Source organism: Pyrgilauda ruficollis, unplaced genomic scaffold (genome assembly GCF_017590135.1).
Source record: "Pyrgilauda ruficollis isolate IOZ18807 unplaced genomic scaffold, ASM1759013v1 scaffold33, whole genome shotgun sequence".
NCBI lineage: Eukaryota > Metazoa > Chordata > Aves > Passeriformes > Passeridae > Pyrgilauda > Pyrgilauda ruficollis.
Window position 1 is genome coordinate 2,036,617 of NW_024524711.1, and position 20,781 is coordinate 2,057,397.

Below are 20,781 nucleotides of genomic sequence, written 5' to 3' on the forward strand. Positions count from 1 at the left end.
TGGAACATTTAAAATCAGCTTTAATCTTGCTCATTTTAAAGTGTAGTTTGATCCATCTTGGAGAGGGATTTTATGACTTCCTTGCCACAGGAGCAAAGGGCTGGATTTGGCACTCAGCAAGATCCCCCCTGTTCTGCCTGTCTCCATGGCAGCACGCTAACTGCTTGACATATGTGTGCAGTGACTGCTTTGCCATGGAGACTGCAGCCCTAAAACCTATATCCCCCAGAAACTGGCACTTTTCAAATCCTAAGCAAAGCAATTAATCAGGAGAGAGTTGAGGCTGCCCCATAGCTGCTTGAGTCACACATGGCTGCTGAGCCCTCAGGAGCTCAGAAAGGTCAAAACATGCCTCTCCTGCAGCCCTTGGCACACGCCTGTGTGTGTGCTGGGGATGGGTGCTGGTCTCCACAGGACTCCTGGCCACAGGACCAGCCCCAGTTCCTGCAAATGTTAGCAAGGTATCACTTAGCTTGCACACTCGGTCTGTTAAGGGCAACCAGGCTGCAGCATTTAATTGATGTGCCAAAATATTTCTCAGTATTACATTGCATTGGCTTCATTCTGCCTTTGAGTAAAGTGTTATTTCACGTGTTGTTGACTGCAGTACTATTTGAACCATGTACCTGAAGACTGCAATTTGCCCCATTTGTTTAACAGAGAACTTCAGGGTAGGATTTTGAGAGTGAAAAAATATTTCTGTCTGCCAATTACTCATAGAGCCAGAGTCCCATTAATGGGCAAATCCAGTCCTGGGAAACAGACTGTATCCACAGAATTACATCTGTATAAAATACTTTATGGTCTCTTAATCATTTATGGCTAATTCTTTCTGGATGGCAACTGCTGAAGGGGGTGGTGGAAGGGCCAATGGGAGCAGGAAGGGAGACTAGTCCTATCTCATTCCACATTTCAGTGAAAACAGATCCAATATCCACTGCTTTGCCAAATAGCCAGTTTAGTTTTCATAGACCATAGGCCTGTACCAGATGTGAATATTGGCTGTGGGCCAGTTCTAAGCAGCAAGAGTGAAATGCAGCTACCTTTCCCTTTCTCAGTGTCCTTTCATCAAAGCATGCAGGCATCAATTCAGAAAAAGATGACTCTCAGTGCAGACGAGCCCTCCTTGTAGAGAGCAGCACTGCGGTCAGCCGTGGCCGCCTCTGGAGACAGGACATACGCTCGTCGCAGTTGGTGTCCCCGTGCCCAGACAACATGCTGCAGCCACCTGCCATCTGCCACTGGCCACAGGCCTCCCAGGGATCGCTTTCTGTGTCCTGGAGAAGGAAGATCTCTGCAGACAGGATACACCTGTCTCAAAGGGGGGAAAGGATCTTTGCACAGGAATTACAGGGCTCGTTAAAAGAGCTTTAAACTGGGTTTGAATGGGGAAAGGGATATAACCAAGCTCACTAGAGGCAAGTGAGGGCAGAATGCCAGTGTTTGTGGGATAGCGTGGCAGTGACTCCTTCTGTCTGCCATCTCAGTGGAGGCTGGGGTTGGAGATCCCTGTGGCAGCAAAGATGCAGGTGTGTCTGTGTTAGAAACCATTAGAATGGTTACCTTTGTTAGGGGATGTTTTGACTGTCTGGAGCTTGATGTTGGTGATAAAAGAGTTGAGTGTTTATGGGTAAGAATCATCAGGAAGGACAAGACAGATACCACAGTAAGAGTCTATTATAGACCATCCAACCAGGATGAAGAGGCAGAGGAAATATTTTACAAGCAGCTGAGAGAAGTCTCACCATCTCTAGTCCTTGTTCATGTGGGGGACTTCAACTTAACAGGTGTCTGCTGGGAATACAACACAGCAGAGTATAGTCCCAGAGGTTCCTGGAGTGTGTGGAAGGGAACTTCCTGATGCAGCTGATGAGTGAGCCGGCAAAGGGAGATACCCCACTGGACCTGTTCATTGGGAACAGAGAAGGACTGGTGGGTGACGTGATGGCTGGAGACTGTCTTGGACACAATGATAGTTTTCAAAAATTCTCTTAGAAGTAAGGTGGGGATTCAGCAGAACTTCCACCTTGGACTTTCACAGGGCTGACTTTAGTCTGTTTAGAGGCCTAACTCACAGAGTCTCTTGGGAAGCAGTCACGAAGGACGAAGTTGTCCAGGAAGGCTGAACGTTCCTCAAGCAGGAAGCCCTAAAGGCACGGGAGCAGCCGTGGTCCCCGTGTGGTGTAAGACAAACCAATGGGGAAGACCAGCCTGGATGACTCAGGAGGACTAAAAGGATGTTGTGATCATCCCCCTGTACCAGCGCTGGTGAAGCCACACTGTGAATCAGTTCAGTTTTGGGGCCTTCACTACAAGGAAGACATTGAGGCACTGGAGCGCGTCCAAGAGGAGCTGGTGAAGGGTCTGGAACACAAGTTTCGTGAGGAGCAGCTGAGGGAGCTGGGGGTGTTTAGCCCAGAGAAAAGAAGTCTCAGAGGACACCTTACGTGAAAGGTCTCTTCCAACCTAAACAATTCTTTAGCTGTATGATTTTGCAGGCCAAAGACAAATCCCAGTCCATCACCATATGAGTGAGGTGTAGGTCACCAACTCAGAGAGCACTGTAAATCAGCAGGTGAATGTTGGGCTGAGAGAACCCCTTGGATTGGCCAGATTTTGAAAAATAAAATAATCAAAGGTGTGGTTTTAACTCGTTTGCCTTGGGGCATTAACTGCGTTTCAGACAGTACCAAAAGAAGGGTGAGGTACCTGGGATGGCACTTCAATATGAATCCCACCTGAGCTCAAGCAGTTTACTCCCATAAGTTCCCAGGTTCCTTTGTCTCTGATGTTATTTCAGTGACAGCAAGTTAAGAATGCACTTTTTTTTTTCATAGCATAGACATCTCCTCAGTTATGATTCATGTCATTCTGCTGCACAGGCTTATTGAAATTCCTCAACACATCACTCACCCTCAAGGCTCACACTGTGTGAGAATGACTGTACAACTGTGCTGAAACAGAATTTGGGACTTGCATTTTTTGTCATTTTTATGTAGTTGAACTTTGTTCTAGTTGGCAAAACTCAGAGTATTGTTTGATATGAAGTAACCAGGATGAAGATTTTGATTTACAAAATTTTATTTCAGTTTTTGCCTTCACAGAATTTCCTGTTGAATAAATTTTGCCATTACAATTTTGTTTATTTGAAACTACATTTGGCTATAGGCAGCACCTTTCTGATTTAGTTTTTCTCCACTTTGCGACACAGGGCTTGCTGTTGGTCTGGATCCACAAGGCTATGGGAATCCTGATTTCTGCTGGCTGTCTGTTCATGACACCCTGATCTGGAGTTTCGCTGGGCCCATCGTAATGGTTGTTGTTGTAAGTAGGGGAGTTGGCATCCAGAACTGTCTCTTCTTTACTGCTATCTTTTCTCCTAAGTTTTGTTAAGCAGTAGTCATGCAAAGCAACCATGTTCTTTACCTTTGAAGCAAATGTACTTGAGCTTGCATCTTTTGCTTAAATAGGTAAGACATGAGCTAAGCTCCTGGAAAATCAGAGGGCTGCTTGCCCATATGAAGATTGCTTGTGGAGCAGTGGCTGTATGGCCAGAAACTTATTTCTCACTTGCTTTGTTCCATTTTTGAAGGGTTGGTCTGTGAGATTAGGAAATAAATCAATAAAATGAGCCGTAACAAGTCACTTCATCCAGAAGTCCTAAAGGAATATTAAATATTTCCACTTCAGGAATTTAAAAGAATGGACTGCTGTTTAACTTTTCCTTACAGCTTCTCCATCAAAGTAACACCAGAAGATAAATAGTCATGGTTTGATTCTTATCTTGAATGCCAAATGCAAGTTCTGGTCTCCTTGCCTCTAAAAGTAGACCTGGAAGCAGTGTAGGTTATGGTCACAAATCATGAGAGACGTGGGACAGCCCCCACTGGAGGACCAACAAGTGGACTAGGAGTCTTAAGCCTGGAGAAATAAAGGCTGCAGAGAAGGGAGGAAGGAGGAGCCTAATAGTGTAATAGTGTGTTGGTCTGGAGAAAATGGCTATGGACCCAACCATTCAAAATCTTTCCCAACACAAGCAGTAGCAGGTGGCAGCAGATCTAGCAGAAACAGGACAAGCTACATCATTTCTCCATAGCATTTTAAGTTAGAAATTCCTAGAAACAGGACAATGGCAGTGGTAAAACTCTACATGGTTTTGGAAAGTGAGTGATGAGACAAATTCTCAGCATTAATATTCACTACAAGTGATGAAGTACAAATGCATCACCAACCTAGTACATCCCATCTGACATGGAAATCAGTGGAAACTGGAGGTTTATTCAGAGTAATTATCACTGTATGTTCTGCTAGAAAATATTGCTAAATTCTGGTTTGACCAACTGGAACAAGGTTCTGGGCTGAGGTGGACACTGATTTGGACAAGGACAGCCATTCTTTCCCTCAAGCATCTTTGCATAGGGTTGTCTTATTGAGTTTCATCCAGATCAAGCGCTAGGATGTCCTTGACTATGTTGCCTTGAAACTAGGTGAATCTTGGAATTTAGAGACCTGTAAGTTGAACAAGAAATATTCTTGGTGCCACAAACCATTTTAGGATAAAAATTGCATTGTTATTGAAAATAGAGCTGTAACAAATGTACAGAAAGAATCCATGCTGTTATTTCAATTTGCCTTTCAGATAAACACTGTCATTTTTATACTAGCAATGAAAGCATCATGCAGACGAAGGCAACGTTCATTTGAAAAAACAGGAGTCATGTAAGTTTCAATTCAAAAACCTGTAGACATTCTGACCAGAAATAATAAAAGCCAGAATTGCCTAAGATCAAGTTTTGGAGCAGGAAATAAAAATGTTTTTTTGGAGGAGAGTTTTGGTAGAGGCATTTGGAGCTGCTTCATCCCACCCTCTCCTGGGGTTCCCTTGGAGATCCTGTAAAATTTCCACCATGGTGCTCTGCACCACCAAGTGTAGGCAGGAGAAAGGAGAAGGGAAAGATCTATCCTCCAGGTAGTGTCATTGCAGTCCTTCCAGATCTTTCATTATAGTCTCTTCTACACTGTCACTTCACCTCTGCCCAGGCATGCCCAGACTGACATCATTCTGGGACTCCCTGTGCTTGTCCAGGGCTCAGAAGGGTCTCCCCTCTGAGTGCTGGGTTACCAGCTGTGTCATGGCAGAGACCCACTGACATTCCCATGCTGAGGGCCAGCCTCCCTGCATCCCATGCTCACTGGGATGAGCAACATGACAAGTTGCAACCTGCCACCTTCCTGAGCTGTTGTGACAGCCTATTCTCATTAACATCTGTTTTGCCCAAAGCTCAGAATTTACCTGTGAACTCAAATGTGATTAGCTAGTGGCAGTACAGCCCCTTGGGTTTTTTTTTTTCCAACGAGGTAGCTGTATGAGATTTCAAATGGCAGCTTTTCATTTTTGTTTTTCAGCTCTGGCTGTAGGGTACTGTGTGCACATTGGCATGGCTTTTCCACCCCTGGTGTCCCTGGAGCTAGATTTTGTGGTTCTCTGAACCTTAACACTAACACTAAGCTTAATGAAAACTAGAATCTGAGAGTGAGCTCCCCAGCAACATGGGTGGCCCAGTTAATAGCAGTGTGGAAGGAGCAATGTTGGTGCAGTGCCATGCTCCCCTTGGCATGCCCTTCAAGCCCCAGTTTCCAAGCAGCTGTCAACTTTGTGCATTCTGAACCCTGACCCCAATAGTGTCTGGCTGTTGAGGATGAGATCTAAATCTTCCTAAACCAAGGAGTATAACTGCTACCTAATGGCAGCAATTTTACTCATAATATAAAACTTTTGCCACTAGATTTGTTTCTGTCTTTTGAAAGTGTTTGTGGAAATTGTATTTTTAAGCAAAGAAAATTTCCCTAAGTACCCTCAATCCAAAACCTTGGGTGGTAACGTTGGGAAGGAATTTGAGAGTAAAGGTGACAAACTGCAATGAGATGGACATGGCCATTTACCACCCAGACGTGTTCCTCAGAGTCATCAAGGCTGAACAGCTTGGGCTTGTAAAACAGTCAGATTTGTTTAAAGAAAGTCTTGGAAATAAACTTGAAAAGAAATCACTTTTTAAACATGAACATGCTAAGCTGTGGAGTGTTACTGCGAGAGAGCTGGAAAGTTGTGGAAACTGGGAGCTGGTGAACACTGCCCTAATTTTCCCAAAGGGCTTTTCCAGTTGCCAAGTTGTTGGGCACATAACACCATCCATAGGGAGAAGTTGGGCTGTTCTCTTGTATCCCATCACACTGCAAAAGTCCATCTGTGTTTGCTTTACAGCCCCGTGCTGCGGACAGCATTCCTGCTGCTGCTGCTTATCAGCGCCACGTGGCTGCTGGGGCTCATGGCAGTCAACAGCGACGTCATGACGTTTCACTATCTCTTTGCCATTTTCAGCTGCCTGCAGGTAAGTTGGATAGCATCTTGTCTGTGGTAGACCTTGGTGAGCACACTACCACACCCAGACCTCCAAAAACCTGCTCAACATGAGCTAACTTAAGAAAAACAGAGATCTCAAGGCAATTTTTGCTTTCTCTTCTCAAGGAGAGGGTTCTTTTCACCAAAACTATAACTTTGAGTAATTATATCTCTCACTGTTAGTCATTCTCAAGATAAGTGCACTACCATAGTAACCTGTGACAGTAGGCAGGTATACCTCTGTCATTCTAGAGACAAAGTCTTTGTTGCTGTGTTCTGTGTGCTCATTGTTGCTATTGCAAATGAGAGACTGCTGTATTTCACCCCGAGTCAATGGCTCCAAGTTCAAGGCTTTCACAAATTAAGCTACTGTTTAAAGAAATTAGACAAATAAGGATTTTCAAATACAATGTGAGTTGTGTCATGGGTTGCCTGTCCCATTTTACACAATTGTTGACTAAAGACGCAGAAAATAGTTATTTGTAGGAGACATGGCATGCAAGTAGTCACAGAGCTTCATGTGGTCACAATTTGAATGTGACCAAGGATGACAGTAACTGCCCTAGCAGGTGCCTGCAGTACTAAAACAGCTACTGCAGGACACTCAGCTGCAGCACAACAGCCACAACTTGCAGGCACAGAGAAAACAAAGTCTGATGGGTCTCCTTTGGAGGCGGCTGTCAGTGCCCTGGAAGCACAGCAGATAGGTCAGCCTGGAGCAAGATTATTTTGCCACTGCAACTAGTGTGCTCCGTAATAAATGCACCTCAGGCTATAAAACCAGGCTTCCACAAATCTAAAATAAAACTAAATTAAACATAAACCCGATGAAAGGGAAGAAGGTCAGCAGGTGGAATTCTCCAAACTTGCCCAGAGAGGCACAGTGGTATGTGGCATTTCACATCACTGCCTTCTTTGAACTTTTGTTTTTAAAGAGACATTTATGAGAATTTTATTAATGAATAATCCCAAAGTGCTAGTGCCAGCTAAGATCACATTTGATTGAATGTTAAGAAAGTGAGCTTGAAGTTTAAAGTTACTCTAAGTCAATTGCTTTGGCTGAAATCATGAAATTCAGGCTTCCTATGATGTTGGTACAGCTGCAACTTCATGAGTATTGACTTCTCTATACTGTGTGTCCAACCAAAGTTGATAACAATTTGGCAGCTGCCTTAATTCCCTCAGAGCAAGTAATCTGAAGGCACACACTTGTGTGTGCCCTGCCCCCAGCAAAAGCTGTTAATGTGTGTTCCTGGTAGCCAACAACTTCCCAGCCCTGGGGACTTCACTGATTTTCCCACCAGAGGTATTCCTTAACCAAGGAACTTAGGCAACAGAAGTTGGGACCTCTGTCCTTCCAGTACCTCTTCACATCTCACAAGGCTTTCTAAAATTCTCTTAGATGCAGTATTAAGAACTCCTTTCACAGAAGTTGCCTATTTCCAGAGGCTTTCACTAAAGGCTGTGATATTTTTTCATGTGCTGCTATTGATTTTTTCTCATCATCAAAAATCCAAAAAGCTCCAAAATCCCAAATTCTAAAATCTTTGCAATGTTTTCAAGGGGGACATTGAGGTTTCCTTTGGATTTCTTCCCAAATCAAGCTCTGCTCTGTAAATTCTGGAGAAATGCATATTTTTGTATATTTTCCCAGGCCTTTAGTGCACATTTGAACTTGAAATCAAATTATGAAGAAGTGCTGGGAGATCAATCAATGCCATTTCAGTCAAGAAAGAAAATAGTTACTGCTTTTGAAATACACTGTCATGGACTACAAACTAGAATTCAGGGTTTTTTTCAAAATGGGTAATATCTATATTACCCATTTTGGATAATATTCTGTAATATCTATATTTGCAATATGGTAGTAGTGAAGCATTTACATTTTCCTCTCTCTGAAATTATCCAGGGGCTGTTCATTTTCTTCTTCCACTGCGTATTTAACAAAGAAGTGAGAAAGCACTTGAAGAACACTTTAACTGGAAAGAAACCTCTTCCAGACGATTCCACTGCAACAAGAGCTACATTGTTAACGGTAAGAAAAACAGCTTTGGGAGAAAAAAAATCCTCTTGCTGGCAGAAGTTACCTAAAATAAATTTATATGTGGCTTATCTGTAATTAAGTGAACTGAATGATTGCTTTCAGTGACTTGTACAAATACTACTGATGGCTACTCTCTAAAGTTTTGATTATTATTTTAATTTAAACCTTCAAGAGAAAATAATTCTTTTCCCTGGCATCAAAACCCATTTGGTTCTTTGAAACTTAATACATTTGAGGGTAACATGAGCTTCTGGCAGGATCATTCACCATGGCTTTATGTCTTTTTTTTTTTTCCCTTTCAGCGATCTCTGAACTGCAACAACACTTATATAGAAGAGCCAAACATGTATCGCACAACTATGGGGGAATCCACTGTCTCCCTAGAAAGCACCGTCAGGTCAGCCAAGAGCCACAATAGCTACCTTGCTTATATTCTCAGGTAATCCGGTGGCAGGTGCATGGCTTTCAGGTGCTTGCCTTTCCCTTTTTTATTGCTCTTGTGGAAACCAGAGCTCTGGTTCAAATGCTCCTTGGTTTATGTCTTTGCAGTTCTGTTTCATGTGACTGTCATTCTCCTTGGTGCATTTTCTGTTGCATGTGTCTTCGGGGCAGGTTCCAGCAGTGCAGTGCTTGACCTAAGAGTGATGTTACCTGTATGGGCCGTGCTGCTACAGATGTGTCTCAAGGAGCACAGTTCAGCTCATTAGCTTGGGGCTTTTTCAGAGTGTGATTTGTGTGGCACAAGGCAGATAGCTACATCAGGATAACCTCTGTCTCACCGTAAAGTGACTGCTGTCTGCATGTCTGCCTTGTCTGCCATGTTGTTAAAAACAACAAAGTAAAGTGACAGGTTGTCCTCTGTTTTTCTTCTCAAAGGGATGAGGCTGCTCACAAACTCAGTGGATCCTCAAGTCAAGCAAGGGCTGGTCAGACTGAAGCAGATTCCTCCATTTTTCATAGGAATCCATCCAAATCCAATGGTAAGAATAGTTTCTAAATGCTTTGACCCATTTGTGCACCTTCTTCTCATCACTTTCTTTGAAGTCTTCTGTAACAGGAAGAATAATTGCAATAATTAGATGGTCTCATTCTCCCACAAAACAAGCCGTGCAGTGGCTGCCTTACAAGGAAACCCTGGAATGAAAGTATCATTTATCTACTGCTTCTGATGGTTTAATTTTTATCTGATGCTGTCACAGCTATTGACAGTTTATGGAGTCCCCTTTCTTTCTCACAAGTTATGTACTGTTGCTCTTCATTTTTAGTTGGAGAAATTTTAATGTTTGAGACCTTGAGGCAATATTCTCCTTTACTGCTCTGTGGTTTGTACAAAAAAATGAGAAGTGCCTTTTGTCTGATTTCCTTTCATTCTGATCTTAACATTCAATTTTGTTTCCTTGTAGCAGTTTTTAAGTTAAGTTCATTACATATTCTTGGTATTTCTAGATAACTTGTTTTGCCTGTGTGTTGTGTTCATTGAGATCAAATAGAGTTACTGTTCTGCATGTTAAATAGGGAAAAATATGTTCCCACTCTGTTCTGCTCGTCCTGTATGTGTAAAAGGTCCTGCCCACTAGCTGAGCTGAGTGGTTGTGCTTCCCAGTGGTTGTGCTGCAGTCCTTCTGAATTTATCCTGTATACACTTACAGATATAAGAGCTCATTCCTGTCACAGCCTGAACCAATGCCTTTCTTTCCTTTCTCCTTGTGCATTTGTCAGGTAGATTTGTTCAACTCCTATTTACACTTTCACCACTGTGTTTCCCCACCCACACTTGCAGAGCACGATTCAGACTCTGACAGCGAGCTGTCCCTCGATGAACACAGCAGTTCCTACGCCTCTTCCCATTCATCGGACAGCGAGGAGGATGGACTCGAGACAGAGAAGAAGTGGAGCACATCTACTTCCAAAAACAATGAACATGGCCCACTCCACAGCACACCCAAAGGTACCCCCAGTGCGAGGGAAGGGCAGTGGTGCTCTAAAATTGCTTTAGATTAGATGGGATAAATTTGCCATGCTACCATGCAGTTGAGGCAGCATCTCTACCTCTGTGCCTTGCTTCTGTCAGGATCCTTGTTGTTTCCAGCTTAGAGACCTTTCTTCTCCCAAAGGCTTGTTCACAGGGGTGACTGAGTACACAATCACACAGAATGCTGAATGCCTTAAAGCAGGCAGCTTTGCAGGCAGATCCTCAAAGTACTTGGACATGGCATTACCAAGCCAGCAAAATCTCATATGAAAAAGAGGAGAAAGCAGGCACTTGTTTTGAGGGCAAGGGGAAGAAATGCCTGCCTCTCCTCATGCAATAAAGGCATTGGTGTTGGGGAGGTCCTGGACCTAAATGGTTGGCAACCATTGACCATTAATATAATTTATGTGTGTCAGGGTGCAGGCATTTCTAAACATAGTTGATCCTGACCTAATGAAAAGCAACTTTGAATGATAAACATCCAGGCTGTGTGCTGTGGCTCTTCACAGATACAGCACAGGGTACCTGGGGTGCCCTCAGCCTTCAGAAACTAACCTCCCCAAGGAGGGATTTCTGACCCTGGAGAGCTGAGAGGGCAGGTTTGCCTCACACTTCTCCATAATTGAGCTGGCAACCTCACTTTGAAAAGGGTTTGGATACTCTGCCATCCTACCAGGTGATTTTTGGGGATTTAATGCACCCCAAGGGCAGTGCAGTCCATCAAGGACTGACTGAAGGATTGCTCTGGTTTGATACACAGCTCCTCTCCAGCCACAGAGGCCAAGCAGTGGTTGAAAGAACATATCAAAGGTGTTTTTTGAGTTAGTGTTTTTTTGCATTGCAGTTGATACCCTTCCCAATCATGTGAAACCCTATTGGCCCACAGAGTGCGTAACAGCCAGCGATGGCGAGGATCCCGGTAGGAAACAAAAACTCAAAGTAGAGACCAAGGTCAACGTAGAGCTTCACAGGGAAAACCAGGTGAACCACAGCAATGAAGCACCCCAGGACAAGGAGAACGAAGGGCAGCAGAAGGAGAACAGACCTCTGGCCCACCAGAATAACCAGCAGCCGGAGCAGAGGAAAGGTAGTACAGCCAACCCAGCCTCACAGTTGGATTGGGAGACTGGGGGGTTAACAAGCATTAAGTAATTAAAAAGGTAGCTCTGTCAGGGAAAAATACTTTCCAAATGGCTCCAACCTGTGTAGCCGGATATACACCATGGGAAGCTAGTAGTTATTTGCTGTAGTCTTTCTTATCTGTTGGTTATGAAATAAAGTGCCAAACATTATTTCATAACCAACTAAAAGTCTTAGTAAGAAATAGAGACTGTAACATCTCGCATGTGCTTAGCTTGATAAATTAAATTATTGATACACTTAAAAAATTTTATTATTCCCTCTTTTCCTTAACAGGCATCTTAAAAAATAAAGTTACCTACCCTCCCCCACTGGTGGATAAGAATATGAAGAATCGTTTGCGGGAAAAGCTGTCGGATTACAATCAGAGCACAGTCTCATCCAGGACTACTTCCCTAGGGACAAATGAGGGGGTCCGCTCTCCTTCGGACTCAGGGGTAACAGTGAAAAATGTTCGGAGGGAGCAGTCTCGAGACCAGCTCAATGGCATGGCCATGAACCTCCACGTGGGAACAGGACATGCTGACACCTCAGACTCAGAGTAAGTGCCACGTTGGGATGTCCTGGCTGACCTCCTATGGTCTCACCCTTCATCTTCCAACCCCAGACTCACACATGAACAAAACTTTCCTCTGGTGACTGGCCAGAGTCCTTCACCGGTGACTGTCTTGGTGGTTTGCCCATACCATGTCCCCAGGCCATGGGATTTCAGTCATGAGAAGGCCAAAACAGGCATCATGGGCAAGGTGCTGCCACTGGGTCACCCTGGCTTGCTCTGCCCTGCCACCCTGCCAGGAATGGGTGGGGAAAGGCACAAGGCTGTGGGGAGCATGGTGTGAGCATCCGTCTGGGCAGAGGGAAATGATGGCTGAGGCAGGAGACTCCAAGGCTGGAGAGGAAACCAAGCTACTGATCCTAAATTACCAGGCATGTGATTCCCACTTGCTGCATAGCAATCAGTGTGTCAATTTACCACTGTAAACTAAATCAAGTATAAACAAAAGGCTGAGCAAGCTCTCAGCCAAAGGGAATTCTCAGAAACCTCATTACTCATCATAATTCTTGCATTTCAAATTACGACAACAGCCATATGTAAAGTCTCTGCAGGCATTTTATGCATATAGTCTCATTTTTTATTAACATGAATCATAGTCTTATTCTTTCACCAAACCAAGAGAAAATTTTGCACCCAGCTTTAACTCTGACACTGTCCCACCAGGCTTTAAATGCCCCAGTTGTTTGGTGCACAGACCATTCCCACCTCACTATAAAAGCACATCTTTGGATTGCTGGGAGTTGGCTGATGAAATAGATCCTAGTTAGCCAGGAAATATGAACGTTTTGAATCAGCCATAACTGAATAAGCTGCTACCAGGTAACACAGAGATGAGAATAACTCAGCAGCTTGTACTAAGCAACTGTGTTATCTCCAGAGCTTTGGCATAATGGAAAGCTCTGCTGTTGGCAGCAGATTGCATGAATCCATCTGATACACCAGGCTTCTAACCTGTGTGTGAACCTTGTATCCTCAGCAAAGCATTAGACAAGTACAAGCCCTCTGTAGGACTGCCTCTAAAGCATTTCTGTTGTGTACTACCTGAAATTGTTTCTCCCAGCTGGTCTTCCCCTCCAGGACAGCATGCCCCTTGCAAGCATTGGATTGGCAAGGCAGCATGAGCCCTTACTAGAAAGGATTAGGTGGGTTTGGGTGGAGTGGTTTGCCTGTGCCTGTTTAACCCTAAGCCTGCACAATCACTTCTTCTCACTAACAGCGGCAGTAATGAAACTTCAATTTGAACCATCAGGAAATTGTGATCACCTCTGCGCGGTTCCGCCTCCTCGCCGCGCTGCCCGCCTCGCACTTCATCGGAGTGGCCACACGGTGAGGGGGATGAGGTGGGCATCCATTCCCACGTGGTTTCACCTTCTGGCAGAATGCTGACTGCTCCCGGGGCAGGCACAGTCCCGGCTGCTCCGGCAGTAAGGGCTCTGTGTGGTACGCTCCTCCCACAGGAACCCACGCTGCAAAGATGGGAATGGAAACAGGGGTGCACGGTGATGGACAGAGACTGTGCACGGTGCAGGCAGTGCTGCAGGGGTTGCTTGTTGCAGGGGAGAACCAAGGAAGAACACATTGCTTCCTAGTGGACCTACACAAGCCTGAAGACAAGCACTAGGAGGTGTCTCTTGCGGAGTTTTGATGGCTGCAGCGTGAAGCCTTGAGGTTGCTGAGCTCTAGGGAGGAATATTGCAACAAGTGTCCTTTGGTTTCTATGCCAGCATCTCTGTCCACCCCTCTACGGACACGTCGTCTTAAGAAAAAAAACCTTTATATATATATATAAAAAGTGTAGATACTTTTATATATTTTGTATGGTGTTGCTAAAGAAAAAGTTCCTTTGTATATTTTACATTTATACTGATCCTCTTAATTTGATAATAGGAAATCAATTAAAAAGATGTTTTGATATTTTTTATATGAACATTGCACAATTTTACTTGAATTTGGCGTTTGGTAAGTAACTGAGGTTTGCATGGAAGCCACCTTCAGACACAATGCAGTTTTCAAAGTAATACAGTAAAGATTACATCAAAATCCATGACTATAATTTATAAGTTTTGTTAACAGATTTTGGAACGCTTGGAGGGCACGGTATGTTTTTCTCATAACCTCTTCTAAAACCCACAAAAATTTCTTTTTTTCATTTTTTGGCATTTTGATCTCTTCTCACAAGTGCATTGAAGTGTTCAGGAACTGAACTTCAGGACTACACATACTTCTGTGTAAGATTTCAACGCAGTCCTTGTCTGGAAGAAGTCAAATCAGTATTTCCCTTACTAAGAACAAGAAAATAATTGGTGTGATTGTATGTCTCTGCGACAAACCAGCACTCTGCATGTCCCAGGGAGAGGGCCCTCCTCCCATGGCTCAAGTTCTGCCTCAGGTGCAATATTTTTTTCCTCTTTTTTGCTCACTGGATTCAGCACATTGAGAATCAAAGCAGAAATACAAGACTTACTTAAAAGATGTCCAGATTTGTCTGCCCAGCTCTTTGACAAAGCCCTGGCCTTCTTGATATTTCAGAAAGCTCATGGAAGGCTTAAGGTTTCATGTTTCCCACAAAATGTGCTGGTTTCACAGGTATAGGAAAGTTAAGCATGACCTGTCTGCTGTCTTCACCTTCCTGCAATGTTTACAACAAGAGGAAAAATAAGATGTGGAAAAGTTTGCATCCAGCAGTGTGAGGCAGAGCTGAGCTGGTGGCTCCATGGTGGGAATACCATGTGACATATGATGTGTCTCCAAGGATGACAGTGGTGTGCCTGTGCCTGCTCTCTGCCAACAAGGCTTTCAGGAGCTCCTTGTTCACCATAGCAGCCCTTTTGGGAAAATACTGGCTATTGTTTGTGCAAATGTGTGTGAAAGGGAAGAAACAGAAAATCGGGCTAAATAAAATGCAGGAGTTGAGGAAAAGATGAGAAACTGTATACTGTAATCTGGGTTTCATTGTATTCCTATGCATTTTCAAAGTATCAAGGAGGCCTTTGGAAGGGGAGAAGGAGGAAAGATGCTGTTCCTTTAAAAATTATGCAACATCCTCTGTGACATTTTCTGACAGAAAAAAATTTTGAATGTTTTAAGGGTCTGGCACTTGGCTGTGTGCTCAGGCATTGTGTATAACCCATGCTAGTTGTTCTTACATCTGTGTATGTATATTTTGTCCCAGTAGATGTAGGTAGTTTTTATTTTGATCAGAACTGTCGCAGTAAATGAGGGTCAGTTGTATTAATGACAAAAAAATTAAAACCTATTTTTATGACTTTTTAAAAGCTTTATGGCAGATTAGACACTGGAAGTTTGTTTTTGTTTTTTTTTTTTAACAAATGTATATTTATTAATGTGCAGAACACTGGAATTGCAGCACAGATGAAAGGAGAATTTACAATAAATTAAGAAATTTTTTTGAACTTGTATTCTTCCTCTGGTGGTTTATTTTTAAGTGCAGCACAGATAATGAGGGTCCAAATGGCATTTCCTGGAGATTATCAGGAGCAGGAACATCCAGGTACCCACCTCAGCAGAGGCTGTACAGCACCAACCAGCCAATGCACACCCCCTTGCAGCCCAGGGCCCCGTGCTGGCACAGTGTGCTGCACATTTCAGCCCAAACCTGCAGATCCTTCAGACCTGGGAAATGGTCCATGGAAGAGAAACGCCCTCTGCTCACCCAGAGCAAAGCAGATCACCAGGAAAGCATCAGATTTGGAAAAGGACCTGTGAGAGCAGCTCGAGGGGAGTGGCAGCCAGCCCAGCCCAGGACAGCCTGCAGTGGGTGACAAAGGCCTTCTCAGACAGTCTGGGCTCCCTCCTTGGCTCTCCCAAGCCATGGTCCTGCTCACTCAGTCCTTTCCAGGCTGCTGTGCCAGTCCTCAGCCATGCATCTCGCAAGGCACAGCAGTGACCTGCGCATGTCTTGTCAGCTTTCTGGAAATTAGAGGATTTCTCAGTGTCAACTGGCCAGGTGAAGCCAGGTGGAAAGAGCCTGGCTACTGACTTAGGAGCAAAATCAAATCTTCAGGATCTTCAGTTTGGAAACAGCTCTGCCAAAACTTGCCACTAATCAAACTCAAGTAATTATCCCAAAGGGAAACTGGTTTTAATTTTATTGGACAAGTGCATTATTTGGTGGAACACTGAGTTTTTTCTCAAGTATTAGTTCACCATTCTGTGGAGAAGCAGAACTAAGCCTCAGGCTTTCACATAAGCAGGTTAGTGAAGGGAGAGACCAGCCTGTGATCCTGTCTCCAGCAGCATATGTTTAGGAAAAGAGGATTATCAGACACACCTTACATGGGTCCACAGCCCCCAGCTCTCTGCAGCTCAGGGCTTCCCAGAGCAAGGGGCTGTGCTTGTCTCCAGCAACACATCTATTTCCCTCATACATTTTTTGTGTTGTTTTGGATCCATTTAAACTGCTACTACACAGCAGGCTGCCTGATTCAGTCACGAGCAGCAAGAAAAATTTCTTCCTTCAGCTTCATTGCTGTCCCCTGCACCTTTGTTGCTTGCAGCAGGAGAGGCAGTGATAATCATCTCTCAGTCACCTTCTCCAGGTCAAAGAGAGAGACAGGCTCTGTCCTAGAGCACTTGAGTCATCTCTTTCCAGCTGGGCAGCTTGGATCTCTGTAACTGTTCCATGTGCAGAAACACTGCTGTACCTTTTACCCTTCCTGCCCTTCTTCACCCCATTACCAGGCCAACTATATAAAAAGGCTTTTGGTGGTGGCAGGGAGAGGAGAGACCAGAGCAGTCCACAAAATGCAAGCAGTAGGCCTCCAACACCCCCCAAAAAAAGGAAATAATTTAAGAAATCTCCATTTCATTCACTTTTCCTGTCCTAATCTTTACAATGGTATTTGGCCTAAGCAAATTGCAGCAAAAAATTCCATAAAGGATGCACCACTGGCAGCAGCATGGCATGGTAAGGCTGCAGTAACATAAGCAGTCACATAGCCCAGCCTCTTCAACAACTCAATGTACTCAAATATCTTCAAATATACTCAGGGATCTGTCTAAAAGTCCTAAACAATCATTCCAGTAGAATTGCCTGCAATAGCGTTTCTGAGCATTTATTTCTCAGCTGCAGAGGATGCTCCTGCCAAGCCCTGGGGGGATCACAGAAAGGAGCTCCCCAGCAGCCCTGGTGAGACATCACCACTGCCCACACCAGCACCAGCTGCAGCTCCAGGAGCAGTCTGGGATGCATTTGGGCCTCACAGCCTCCTCTGCAGAGGTTCTGCCCTGCCTTTATGCTCCTGCTCACACATGTGCAACTCACTTCTCCTCCCTAAAAGAAGCAATTTGTACTGTACTCCTTTTCCATTTTAATCTATTGATTTTTGGATCCATCCTCCAGTTTCTCATACTCATTTTGGATTTTAGTCTTGTCCATGAGGATGCCTGGAGGCAGCATCAGCAACCTTTACAAGCTACCTTTTATTTTATCATTCAAATGATGAATGAAAATATCAAATAAAACTAAGCCCAAGAGGGCTTTTGTAACACTTCTTGCCAAGCAAGTTGTGCACCTACCTCGTATCGATTAACATCAGCTGCACTGACAGCGTTCTGTGTATGAGAATAGTGTGGGGCAATGTCAAACCATTTACTGAAGACATGTTCCATCTGCTGCTGCTGCTCCTTCATCCACCGTGCCAGGCACTGTATTAAAGAAAATTAGATTAATCTGAAGTGTGTGTGGCAAAGAGACCATGTTAACTCATTATTGTCTTCTAAAGACTTCAAAGCATTTGTAAGTGCCCCAGGAACCCCCAGAGCTCTGTACTGCGCTGGTGTGTCCCCTTCTGCCTTGGTCAGACATCTGCTGCTGCCACCCCTCTGCTCAAAGATACTTCTGAATAGAAGAGTACCCACTCCTTCAAACGAAGATTTTGCACAGTTTGAACATATTGTCTTTATTTGAGGGAGGGCCCAGACTGATTTCCCTGTGGACTGATCCTTCATGGAGGTGCTGTGAGAGGCCAGGCTCTGCCCTGGGTCAGGAGACACTGACTGGAGCTGACTGTCAGGAGCAGAGCTGAGACCCCTCTTAGGGAGAGAGCTGTGCTGAAGGTGAGAAGTGCCCTGTCTCCTGAGCTGCCATGTGTCCCAGGGCCATCCTCAGCCAAAACGTGGCGTGCCCTGCCCAGCATGCCCTGACTTCTGGAGCCCCTCCTGACCTCCTCAAAGCCATCCCTTTACATGATGCACCCAGGAAACAGAAATGAGCTCACAGCTCTGGCTTTCCAGGCGCTGCCACTCTAATTGATTACAATAGTTGTAGTGCAACCAGCTGGCTGGTTTGCTGTACTAGTTTTTTACAGATTGGGGCGTTTCCCCTCCAGAGATGTAAGAGCTTGCAAACCCAACAACCCCTTGGGTAAGTGCAGGAAAACCTCTTGCTTTTGGTCATTTCATGGAGGCTCTTTGGAAGTCCAGCCTGTATTGTGCTTTCCAAGCAGAGAGCATAGAGTTGGGTCTGTGTTTTTGTTAGATATTCATACACTCAAGGAAACAGTGAGCATGGTAAGTCCTGTATGTATAAATAGGGCAGCTGAAGCAGAGGGTCCTTGTGAATGAGCCACTCCCTTCAGGTTAGGCACATCTCACTGAATCCCATACAAAGCAGCAGCAGCTGTGGTTAAGAGCCAGCACAGTGAAGAGATTTCCAGGGGAAACTGTAAATCAGCCATTGATTTTGAGAAAAATCAATACCTTTCATTACATGTTTATTTCCTGAATAAAACAATCAGAAATGCCTAGAATGGTTAACTCCATCACTTACAGATGCACAGGTTTCAGGGATGGAAAGGATCAGGGAAAAGTCCAGTTGGTTTAGGGGCTTTAGGGGCTAGGGTTCATACTGCTGGCACAAAATGGCCAAATGAATGGGAGTGAGCAGCTGGTCAGGAGGGACCGAGCTGCCACCAAAGCACTCCTGACACACAGCTTTCTCCACCAGATTGTCCAAGGAAAAACATCTTCCTGGCTGATCTTATCTAGGTTATGCCAAGCACAGTGACAGGGCAGGTGCTCAAGCACCCATGTGCATCACTTCCCCATGGGCAGATCCGTGCCAGAGCCGGTGCCATCGACACCGAGGAGCTTCCATCAAGGCTGCTCCTTTGCTGGAACAGACCAGCAACACAGCACTCCTGTTTGTTACAGAGTGTTTAGCTTGCCTCTCTGGTGATTCACAGATACACCATGCATCCCTTGGGACTTTCTGCAAGCTCCATCTGTGTTAAACATGCCTCTCAGGATGTTTAACGTGGGAGCCTCGAGCCTGGCCTCCGCTGGGCTGGCTGTTCATGGCAGGAGCTCAGTACAGCAGCATTAGCTACAGGAATCCATTGGATTAAAGCCTTGCACAGCTGTGGCAAGGAGCACTGGAGCAGAGCTGCCTGCTCTAATTGCCAGGATCAATCTATTGTGCTTAGACAGTATTTACATGTTTCTCCTGATCCATCACTGATGCTGTCCTCTGGCCTCAGAAAGAAGGCAGCTTGCAGGGAGCCACCTTAAAAGTCATCGCTCTCAGCCCTCAAAGTCACCAGCCTCAGCTCTCCTCTCAGTAGGGAATTCCCCTGCTTGCTCTGGAGCTCAAGCACCGCTGGTGCTCTGCAGTGCAGAGGAGACACACCACATGAGGACAGTCTCTGCTCCACAAAATGGTTGTGTGTTAAATAAGGCTCAACACCTCGCTACTAATCAGTTCACAGATTCTTCTTGTGCTGTCTCCTTCACCCTAAAAGGTAGGTGTAAAACTCACTCAGTGTAAAAACCTTATACCACAAAACACCTTTAATATTTAAACCCAGTGTAGATTATTCTGATTTGTTTCTAAAGGTGTTACTATATGAATAAGTACTAATAGTACATAAAGTGATTTTCAGTTTAAAAGCCACACCTGAAAGCTTTCAAATTTGTAATAGATTTGTCACATGGTTTTACTACATATAGCAAATTTGCTAACAGGCATGGAGCTGTTGGTGTGACACGGCCTATAGAGAGGACATGGACTCTCAGAGAGGAGAGATAAAAATGTGTGAAGGATAATTAAGTGACTAGATTAAAATAAAAAATGCCTTTAGTCCAGCACCAATCTGAAATCCACCAGACGCTACATGGCTATCCTATTTTTGCATACCAGTCCATTTTATGTTTACAATCCCCCCTTCTTTGATGTTTATAGTTTCACACAAAGCCTCATCCAGTGCAAAGAGAGCACACCAGACCAGATGAGTTTGCTTTGCCACCAGGGAGGAGCTGCAGCAGGGCTGGGAATGCAGCCTTTGAGACAGATTTCCAAAGAGATCTGTGCTACCCAAATTTCACTGAAGGCCTTCAAATGAGAGAAGAAATGTTCCATCACTGGTTTTCACCCAGTCTCTCCTGTGTTGCACTGAGAAGTGGGCACAGCCCAGGATTTTCCTGCTGTGCTGGTGTTTAGCAGCCCTGGAGAACACAGCAGACTGGGAGGCAGACAGAGGAAATCTCTGCAGTACCTGCCCCAGGGAAGAGGAGCACATGGGGCATCTTCCCTGCTCCAAGGACACGGCTGAGCTTCCTGCCTCTGCTCTGATCAAATTTCATTGAAATAAAAGGAGACCTGGATGCACAGAGGGATGAAGCAGCTGGCTCCCACGAAGTCAGTGCTACAT

The 20,781-nt window shown here is 44.7% G+C and overlaps 1 protein-coding gene across 1 annotated transcript in view; it reads left to right on the forward strand.

Annotated features, from left to right (window-relative positions):
* The window catches only part of CELSR1 (cadherin EGF LAG seven-pass G-type receptor 1), a 162,154-nt gene extending 148,316 nt beyond the window's left edge, over nt 1-13,838 (forward strand). Inside the window, exons 26-35 of the mRNA XM_041474688.1 lie at nt 3,212-3,324; nt 4,640-4,719; nt 6,263-6,389; nt 8,310-8,435; nt 8,747-8,841; nt 9,321-9,424; nt 10,225-10,392; nt 11,261-11,503; nt 11,833-12,097; nt 13,329-13,838. Coding sequence (XP_041330622.1) covers nt 3,212-3,324; nt 4,640-4,719; nt 6,263-6,389; nt 8,310-8,435; nt 8,747-8,841; nt 9,321-9,424; nt 10,225-10,392; nt 11,261-11,503; nt 11,833-12,097; nt 13,329-13,353 — 1,346 coding nt within the window. The 3' untranslated portion in view covers nt 13,354-13,838. The remainder of the gene's footprint in view (nt 1-3,211; nt 3,325-4,639; nt 4,720-6,262; nt 6,390-8,309; nt 8,436-8,746; nt 8,842-9,320; nt 9,425-10,224; nt 10,393-11,260; nt 11,504-11,832; nt 12,098-13,328) is intronic.
* The last annotated feature ends 6,943 nt before the right edge of the window (nt 13,839-20,781 follow it).